The following is a 10,649-nucleotide window of genomic DNA, read 5'->3' on the forward strand; positions in this document are numbered from 1 at the left end:
TTCATATTTTTCATATTCATATTACATAATCTGAGAATATTTGTTTTCCACTTGAATTGTTTGACAAACGCTTGATACTTAAAGCTTTTTAGATATTTCTCATGTTTGTGAGGCAAGTATACACTATGTTTTGGTTTATTTTTTTGATGCACTCAAGTTCACAGAGAGCGAATCGGCAGAAAGCGATCCTGTTTGTTTTCTTTATTTTACAATCTGTCCGTCACGCAGTCCGTGAGTTCGCCACAAGTTTTTTTTTTTTTTTTTTTTTTTTTTTAAATACAATTTTTGGTCAACTAAGCTTCTTCTAGTCGATTAGTTGACTATTAGGGGGAAGCTCTAGTCCTTATACAACAAATAAAAACATATTTGCTGGTTAATATACAGCTATGTATAGGTTAAATATGTTAAAAATAAATATTTTATGGAGCCTTACTACCAAGATCTGGGGTAGCAGTAACACCTGCTTTTTTACATGTCTTGATTTCAACATCTAGTTCAGTGGACGTTTGTTCAATGTCATATCTTGAAAGTAATTTTTATTCTGCAGTGCTCCTTTTATCCATATTTGCAAGTTACACCCACAACCCTCCCTTTGAGCACACAGCTTTCAGACCCTCTTTCTTTTTGGGAAAGATTGCCAACATGGCCTGCAGGCACTCACACACACACACACACACACACACACACAATGCTCATGCACAAACAAGCACTGTTGATTAACATCTCACAAGGCACTAGATTAAAGGCAGTTTCTTACAGTTTCTGAAAACACATCAGCTAGAGGATCGGCCATTTCCTCATCTAAACACATCAAGTGGTATTTATGGAGGCACACAGCTGGTTTTCCCTCTGCTTTGCCCAGCAGGATTCACACCTAATGAAATATGTTTGTTCCATTCAAATTTAGACTAAATAAAACACGCTAAATAAAACACTCCTCAGACTAAAATGTCCAAAGCACTAATAGATGCTACAGCCAAGACTCACACTTAAAGAGTTAGAGTAAAGTGGCTTAGAAATTTCTTTAAAATAAAATAATAATAATAATAATAATAATAATAATAATCATCAGCTGCCCTCATTGAGGCCTTGATATACTCTCTGAGAAGTTCTTTGAACATTACGATTTCCATGTCAAAAGAGGTGGAGCTCCAGAGCACCCCACCTATTACCCAATCATCATGGACCAGCAGCAGTTTGAAGGAGTTTAACAGCCGGGGCAAAGTTTTCCAAAAGGTTTGTGCTGGCAAGCTGTTTCAAACCACTGAAATGATCTCCAAAACACCTTGGTTTTTGCCAGCTTTTGTTTAAAATGACATCACACCCGTTTGTTCAATTTTGCTTAAAGTACATCGGGTCCTTCAGTGGAGTGATAGTGGAATCAAGATTTTCCCGCATGGAATTTAATTCTCCAGCAGATGTTGATAAGTCTGAGTATGTAATCCCATGCCTTCAGCTCCAGTCTTCTCAAAAGCATCTGGGCGAGCTACTATCTACTATCTTTGATGGCAGTTCAGCATCAATTTCTCTAAAGAAAAACACAGCCCAATGCTGCCATATGAATATGTATAAACATGAATAAGCACTTTGCTTTTGTCTGATATTCTATTTTTGTCTGTCATGCAAAGTGGAAAAAAATAACTCCGAAAGCACCAGAGTGGCACCACAGACGGAGATGCAGGCCAATTTTCCAACAGAAGGCAACCACATTAATGCTCTTCTGCTCCAAGGAGAGATTAGTGCTGAAGTACTAAGGCTCCACTCAACGTTAAAAGTTTATTCCTGATCTAACGCTGGGTGGCCTTTGGAAAAATGTCACCTTGTTGGTTTAATGTTGTGTTACACGAATCAGGTTCTTTAAGCTGTCAACGAAAATCATAGGTGTGGGAGTCAGCATAAATTCCAACAGGCACTTGGAAAAAAATTATTCCAGAACATGTTTGGCACGCAGCATTGAAGCTGTTTATCACCGCACTGAACATATGCCTGATGTAAATTCTGAGAAGATATATAGTACACTGATGGCCACAAACATGAAAGGAATGGAACATTTAAATAACCTAAACCTAGCTTTAAAAAAAAAAAAAAAAAAATGACAATGTGGCCATTATCAGATTTGATTGGCTAGCTGTGATACTACTTTGGGAATCAGAGCAGTTACCATGTTACGAGTGCCTACCTTACCCTGCAACACGGAAGTAAGCTATTTTGAATGTGCAAGTGCACTTCTGATTCTGTTTTTGCACAGCTAAAATGTACTAATAACTAATAAGTTACACCCGATCTTACGTTAAAAATAAGGTGGATTTGTCGGCAGAGTTATATCCAAGAAAGAGAGGTTTTCACATTGATAATTGTTTTTATTACCTTAGAGACTGCTATATATAGCAGTGACCTGTTATCATTGTAGCAGTGACTTCAAATATATTTTCAAATTTTTTTATACAATCAGTTATTTTATTTGTGAAACTGATTTGATTTAAAAAACCGGTTGCTATCAAGTGTCTAAATGGGACTACAGAGTTTGTTGGACATTAAACATCATCACACGGAACAGGTAAACTCATCTACTCACCAGTCACTTTCACAGCTTTGTTGTGTTTATATAAATCACACTCTTGCAGAAACTTAAAGTTTCAGGTAAAATGTTTTTTAATAAAGACTGAGAGAGTCGGAAGCTTAGTGATGACGTTGAAGTCATGTGACCGTGGTTTAGTTCGTTTACAGCCTACATTTAGCTTTTGACTTGAGCCGATTGTATTTAGGCTTCCAAATTTACAAGCGTTGTTCATTTGTGAAAATTACGATAAACAAAACTGGGTTTTTACCGGGTTTTTTGTCGAGAGAACCAGAATGATGCAAACTTATGGGTTGGCCTACAAAAATACATCATCCCTGCAGCACTCTATAGTGAAAAATCTGATTCAGCAAGAGAAGAACAAAAAACTGCTTAGTTCTAAACACATTAAATTGGAAAATGTGAAAGTAGCACTGAAAAATAATATACTTTTGATTTAATGTGGTATGAACCAATGGCTCAAGGGCAATTCTTTTTCAATTTCTTTCAGGCTTATGCTTACAAACAAGCATTGAGTAGAGCAAACAGTGATATGCGACTGAGGAAGGAGGAAGAATGGTGTAATATGTTAAAGATTACACAGGAAAAAGCCATTAACTTGTTTGAATGTCACTGACCTGAATAACAATAAAAAAAAAGTTTTGAAAACAGTTTTCATGCTGCTAAGAGGACAAATGTCATCACACTCTTAACTTACTAATGTATAAAACAACAATTTAGTATGCAAGAGAAATCAGTCACAGTGTTTATCATATCACAAAGCTGTTGCCTTTATACCCATGACCAGCGTAATATATTTTATGGTTTCATTCAGCAAAAAAAAAAAAAACAATTAATTTATCATCATGTTTATATACTCCATACAAAACAACTTCTTTGCATTGAGAGTCTCCACATTCATTATCCTTTTATGCACTGACAAACACTTAAGCTGCGTTCCAGTGACAAAGTGACACAATCCAATTCATTTCAATGGAGATCTGACGATTTCGGGCGACAGGAGCGACAGTGACCATTGGAGACAGGATGCCTGCGTGTCTTCTGATGTGACAAAGTTGAAATATGTTTAACTTTATACAAATGAAGAGCGACTTTCGGGAGTGACAACCAACAGGAGTGAAGTGCACGTGATCCGTCACTACAACCTGTAGTGGAGTGTCGAAGCAAGATGGAGAAGTTCATTTTAGTGGTCAGCAACTTTCCTATGATTTATGACATGTCTCTGTGTACATACCGTGGTACTTGCCGTGCTGACTCCTGAATGGTTTCGTAATCTTGTCATCCAAGATGTCTTTCTTCAGTCGAAAAGAAATTAAGGTTTTTGAGGAAAACATTCCAGGGTTTTTCTCCATACAGTGGACTTCATTGGGGTACAACGAAATGAAGGTCCAAATTGCAGTTTCAATGCAGCTTCAAAGCGCTCTACACAATCCTAGATGAGGAATAAGGGTCTTATCTAGCGAAACGATTGGTCATTTTCTAAAAAAAAAAAAAAAAAATTATAATTTATATACTTTTTAACCACAAATGCTCATGCTGCACTGCTCTGCCACACATGACATAATCATGTTAGAAAGGTCATGCGTGACGTAGGCGAAAGTACAGATCCAGTGTCTACAAAGCAAACATGCAAAGTCTAAGCCAAACGCCCTATATAAAAAAAATAAATAAATAAAAAAGGTAAAACAACGATGTTGGGCCATTTTGAAGTTGTAGGAGAAAACAAGTTTTTCACCCTACCGCGGTACTTCCGCCTACGTCACACGTGACCTTTCTAACGTAATGCATAGCGGATCTCAGCAGTGCAAGACGAGCATTTGTGGTTAAATCTATATAAAAAATTTTTTTAAGAAAATGATTGATCGTTTCACTAGATAAGACCCTTATTCCTCATCTGGGATCGTGTAGAGCGCTTTGAAGCTGCTCTGAAACTGCAATTTGGACCTTCAATCCGTTGTCCACTTTATGGAGAAAAATCCTGGAATGTTTTCCTTAAAAACCTTAATTACTTTTCAACTGAAGAAAGACATCTTGGATGAAATGGGGGTGAGTAAATTATCAGGAAATTTTAATTCTGAAGTGACCTCATCCTTTAAGCAATTTATGTACTGATTACATTCATATTTAGTCTTTTTCTTCCAAGAGGTTCATTTGTGATGGCAAGAAAACCGATTCGTTTTCTACAACATGGAGTAACATCCACGAATGTCATTCACAAACGTTACTAGGTAACATTTCTGATTATTATCAGTGTTGAAAACTCTCTGCTTCATTTGATTAAAGAAAGGAACAAATGAAGAAACGAATGGAATATTTCAAAATAATTTCTAAATAAAATGCATGGGAGGAATGGCTGATTATATACTTTGGTTAAGATTTATACCATGCACTTTGAGGGTTGGTACATTTATATAAGTGGCCCCTAGGCTGATTAGTACAAATGGACAAAGCAAGTCTGGCATTACTTTATCCATTTTATGGTAATTCCAATATGGGGACAAATGTGGAAAACTGCAATGAGTGAGTTCGGTGTGCTGATTCATGCAAAGCAAATGATTCATGCAGTGGTGCTGATTCAATACTGCATCAGTCCAAGCAGATGAAAATGGTTTTGTTGCTGTCCATAGAAAGAGACATTAGAAAGAGGAAATATGTCACTGACTGCCAAGCCGTAGACTTGACAGCAGTTAAGAGCGCTGCGGTCAGTGGTTGTGCTTGTGGAACGGAAATATGTTTTTGTAACATTATTGAACTCTCGCATCACTAATCCAAGCATCTCTAATCAAAACATAGCAACAAAAGTTGAAACCAGTGGGCCGCGTTGTCCTTCCTGAACAAGGCGAGGTGTTTAGAAGAAAACAGCACTGTTGTAGACCATAAGCCCATGCCAGCAGAAGAGATCTCAGCAGTGCGTCATCAGGTAACCTGATCCATGCAGAGAGCTGAAAACATTTAATGCTGGAATGATGCTGGTTAAAGAGCAGTACTGACTGATGAAGTGATGGTGAGCAAAGACAAGGCAGTCATACTGCCGTAACCTAAAAGAGCTGATTTTTTGTTGTTCAAAAGTTTAGGCTTAGTGAGATTTAATACTTTTATTCGTCAATTACGCATTAAATTAATCATAGTGACAGTAAAGACATGATGTTATGAAAGATTTCTATTTCAAATAAATGCTGTTCTTTTTTAACTTTCTATTCATCAAAGAATCCTGAAAAATAAAATGTATCACAGGTTTCCAAAAAAAATATGAAGCAGCACAACTGTTTTCAACATTGATGATACAATATATTGACATAGAAAATATTCAAACTTTTGAAAGGTAGTGTAAATGATTTTTTTCTCTCAATATCGCTTTGTTAGTCTTTAGGTATAATATATTTCTAATAATATATTATATGTCTGAAAGTCTGGTAAACCCTGCAGAACCACAGAACTATACTTCCTTAATATTACAGAACAGGCCTGTGCATTTAATAAAGGTTACAGCAGTACTGCAGAACCGGAATGATCAAGGTGTACAACATGAATATATATATATATATATATATATATTTTTTTTTTTTTTTTACATACTAATTGACGAGGCCATTCCCATGGTTAAATTGGCTGTTTCCAAAAGCATTAAAGGATCAGCTGTCTTGCCGCGTTTTTTTTTTTTTTTTTTTTTTTTCTCTAACAGGCGCTTTGAAGATTTTCCTCTTGCCCTGGTCAACTCTGGATTAACAGACTGAACTCTGAGTAACTCTACAACCATGTCCAGTTCCTTTCCATCCACCTCATTTCACAACTCAATAGCAGCGCTGCTGATGGGGGTTGACAAAGAGCCATAAAACAGGACAACCAAACATGTTTCTCTTTGTTTCAAAAATCAAGGCAAACTGGCCGTCTCTGCTGGGCAATCTGCTTTCTTTGAGTCAGGGCTTTTTTGATGAATACAGTATATGGTGATATTCTTCAGAGGTCATCAAGGTCATGTCATATTTCACCCCATAATCATAAACAAAATTAAAAAATATAGGGTCATTCTGTGTCAACTGAGGGGCCGTTTACACAACACCATTTTCAACTAAAAACAGAAAACTTTTTATGCACTTTGGCTGTTCATTTCCACGACAACAGCGTTTTGGGGGCCTGAAAACGCAAACTTCAAAGTGCATGGTTTTAGAAACCATACCATTATCGACTCTGTGTAAACTACAAACACACAAATTTGTGAAAATGGTGCATGCATATTACGTAGGGAAAGTCACGCCAAAAATTATCGTCCGAAAATGGCATTTTTGTTTTTTGGCTGAAAGAGAAAAACAGACGAAAATATGAACCAAAAATATATGGCGCCCATCCCTCAGTGTTCAGCACTCCGGCTTTTCTCTCGCTTTAGCCGTTATCACGGTCATACATTACAATACATTAACTAATGTTAACGAATGAGACCTTATTGTAAAGTGTTACCGTTACTTTCAATAAAATTATAGTTATTTTATTGCCTTGCATTTTTTAAATTCATTATCATTAAAAATATTGAATTAATACAATAATATTAATACAATTATACAAAAAAAAGCTAATAAGCTCAAAATAAGAAATAAATCATTTTTTAAAAAGCATTTTCGGTTTCAATTTTTGGCCAAGTACATCCTGGATTTTCGGTTTCGGCCCAGAATATTCATTTCGGTGCATCCCTAGTATTATGTGTTTAGTCTATACATGTGTAGTGTTTCTTTATAAAGTGACATCACCAACTACTGGCCTAGCATAAATAATACAGCGTTTTTAGTCAAAGTTTTGACAACACTGTCCACTGTACACGGATAAAAAAAAAAAAAAAAGAAAAAGAAAAACTTTTCTGTTTTTAGTACATCATTGTTGTGTAAACATACCCTCAACCAGAGGCTCCTAGCTAAAAGTTTTGATAATTTCTTTTCTGGTGAAAGACATGCACAAATGAAGATGAAAGTCAAAACATTAAATGTCATGGATGAATATTTACTGAGTAATCAAATATTTTGTAGAAAGGGGTAAAAATGTCAATTTTAACCTGAGATTTGGAGCTAAATTACAGGGGGGAGAAAGTTACTTTAGAAAGATGACAGCATCATTATTTTATTTTTAAACAGAGATTGGTAAGTCTATTAGTACAAAAAGTAGTGATTTTTTTTTTAAATAAATAAAAATAAAATAAGTCTTATTTATGTGCGTTCATTTCTCTTTCATTCCAATGAAATTAACTTTCAATAATAATTTTAATTTTCAATAATAAATTTTCTCCTCTCTTTATATCCTAGGAAAGGGATCTTGATAATGGGAGGAGTGCCTGAGGCATCAAACAGTGTGAAAACCCCTGATGCAGAGTTCAGCCTTACACCAGCCCTGCCCCTTTTGTTTTTTAATGATTAACAGATTCATTCAGCATTAACATCCAAAGACTCAAAAGTGTAAACATGCAAATGGCTATAAGGAGCAGGCATTAAGCTCAAAGGAGGAGGCATTAAGATCTGAAAATAACTTGACTATTTAAAAACACATACCCCCTTCTCAGTCTACATTGTTTGAAGCTGATTCAGTTGTCTGTGGGTTCAGGCACCCTTATTAGCAACTGAATCAATTACCATGTCAATGGGCTTGCTGAACATCTCCAACACCTTTTTGATGGTTGAAAGTGTGAGCCAAAAGAGGCTGAACCTCCTGCGGACAGGCAGAAACGCAGCTGAAAGCGAGCAGGGTGAATCCGGAGGCTGGCGAGGGCCAACAGAATAGAACCCAATGCAGAGCTCTTTAAAAACTGGCACACTTTCACGTGGACATGGATGCTTTGATTTGCACAGCTCTAAAGTTGGATATATATTATATCTCTTATCTGCTTTTATTATAACTGCATACATACAGTAATCTCACGTAAAGCAATATATATTGTAAACTGGAGCAAATCTCATCACAGAACAACTTTTTGCATTCCACTGCACATACTTTATATTGTTTTTCTATGTAAACATGCAGTAGATGGGCGTGTTTGTCAACCTCGGTTATTTATTTATTTATTTTTTTTTTTAATAGCTAAAATACCAAATAGCCCATATTTTGAGACAAAAGTTTTCAAGGCAATCATAATTAACAGTTTTCAAAAACTTTAAAATGCATAAAAATATTTTTGGTATTATAAAAAGTGCCACTGAATTCAGTAGCTTGTCAGAAAAATATGGTTTGGTTCAAATGGTCAATACCATATATGAAGCTCGTATGGAAGCTTGTTTCCTCCACGGAATAAAAAAAAAAAGCGTAATTGCGACTATTTGAGATATAAACTCGTATTTGCAAGAAAAAGTATGAATTGTTCAATAAAAACTTGCAAATACCTTTTTTATTTTTTATTCTGTGGCAGAAACGGTCTTTCTTAATATCACACGTCCTCACACGCTACATCTAAAGAAATATTGGTCTTTATGGCTTTCCATACGCTCAAGTATCATTGCTTTTTTCTCATTCAACTGCCCTGCGTCTCGCATTTTTAAACACAAAAACGTGTTCTGTGTGAACGAGAGTGTTCTAGTTTGAGGTGAAAATTGTGGTTGTAGTCTACTTTTGCAGCCTTCATGAAATAATTGGTGGCAATAGTTGCCAGGCTGATAAAGAAGAATCAGTCACGTGTTGTTGATGGCACGTACACCTAATCAATGAGCTAAACGCTTCCACTGTACCAGGCCCACAATCTCAAGTGCTGGTGACAAAGCTTTAGCACAGGGTGATAAACTTGGTAGGAGACACCATGCATGTCCCATCCCCCTTTAAACCTCCAGCCAAATGGCCAAAAGAGCGCAAATTCAAAACAGGAAATTTCAACATCTGTCACACTCCTCCCTGCAGGGAGGGAAATGAATTAACACGAAATCACTCTCAAAATATGCATCTGATTATCAACAGGTAATTTCAACAAACAAAACTCGATAAATTCATTACCGATTTAAAGGGGGAATAATTAAAGTGCATTCAGTTACAGATATGCTTAAATCAAATGAACTTAATCTGCTTCTCTTACAATGTATTCAATAATGTATATGAACAAACACTTACATTCATTTTTAGGTGACATAAGATAATGAATCATCGCACATTTTCAGAAAGACGAAAAGCTTGTTAAACAGCAAAAAAAAACTTTTCCCACCCTTCTATGAATTTTGCTCTTCAAATGATAAAAAGAATCTGATCAAATTTTAAATTCAGCAGTGATTGCTTGCAATAAAATGTCATAATCACCAAAAAAAAACGTTTACGGAAGCTCAGATAGGAAAGAAAATGATATTTAAAGTAGGAAATTCTTACCTGCATATGTAAAAATTGCGAGGAAGATGGATATCACCAGCAGACGAGTTTGAGTTGTAATCCTTAGTATATACATCCTTACTGGGAACATTCCTCTGGTGCAGCTGGATTCTGGAATCAAACCTCTCCACAAGTGATAACTGAGTTTGTGCGTGCGAACAAAGCGCGTTTTCCCAAGGTCTCAAGTGTGAAGTGAATTAAACTGTTTTTGATGGTTCGTTTGCAAAACAATAACGCGTTTCATCCCGTTCAATCGAAAGGTGTTCGTCGACCGCCGCTGATCCTGCTCATGTGTCCCAAAATTCTCCTAATAGAAAAGTGAGCGAGCAACTCCAACTCCTCATGACGTAGGATGGAACCGTCCCAAGGGAGGGAAGCGAATTTACGAATCCTACTACGACAAAGGCTCAGCTCATGAATATTAATTAGCAAATGACACCTTCAATCAGCAGGCCTACTTGATTTGCTGAATAGCAAACTTTGATTGGCTCTTGAATATTAACGAAGTCACGTGTCACGACGCTCCACGAAGGTTTCCAGGCAACGTCAGCATGAATTTGAATAGCCATAGTAGTATTAGTGATTTGGAAATGAAATTAGAAGTTTGAAAACCTTGAAAAAATACGACACCTACTGGTGAAAAAAAAAAAGGGGTCTGTATTTTCATTCAGAAAGGATGGATTAAGTTGATCAAAAGTAGTAAAGACTTTCAAATAGTTACAAAAGCTTTCTATCTCAAATAAATACTGTT

At 36.2% G+C, this 10,649-nt stretch overlaps 1 protein-coding gene across 1 annotated transcript in view; it reads right to left on the minus strand.

The window, feature by feature from the left end:
- The window catches only part of ror2 (receptor tyrosine kinase-like orphan receptor 2), an 87,116-nt gene extending 76,840 nt beyond the window's left edge, over positions 1-10,276 (minus strand). Inside the window, exon 1 of the mRNA XM_051908721.1 lies at positions 9,899-10,276. Coding sequence (XP_051764681.1) covers positions 9,899-9,989 — 91 coding nt within the window. The 5' untranslated portion in view covers positions 9,990-10,276. The remainder of the gene's footprint in view (positions 1-9,898) is intronic.
- Positions 10,277-10,649: the final 373 nt, after the last annotated feature.

The sequence above is a fragment of the Ctenopharyngodon idella genome, chromosome 10 (genome assembly GCF_019924925.1).
Source record: "Ctenopharyngodon idella isolate HZGC_01 chromosome 10, HZGC01, whole genome shotgun sequence".
NCBI classification, from domain to species: domain Eukaryota; kingdom Metazoa; phylum Chordata; class Actinopteri; order Cypriniformes; family Xenocyprididae; genus Ctenopharyngodon; species Ctenopharyngodon idella.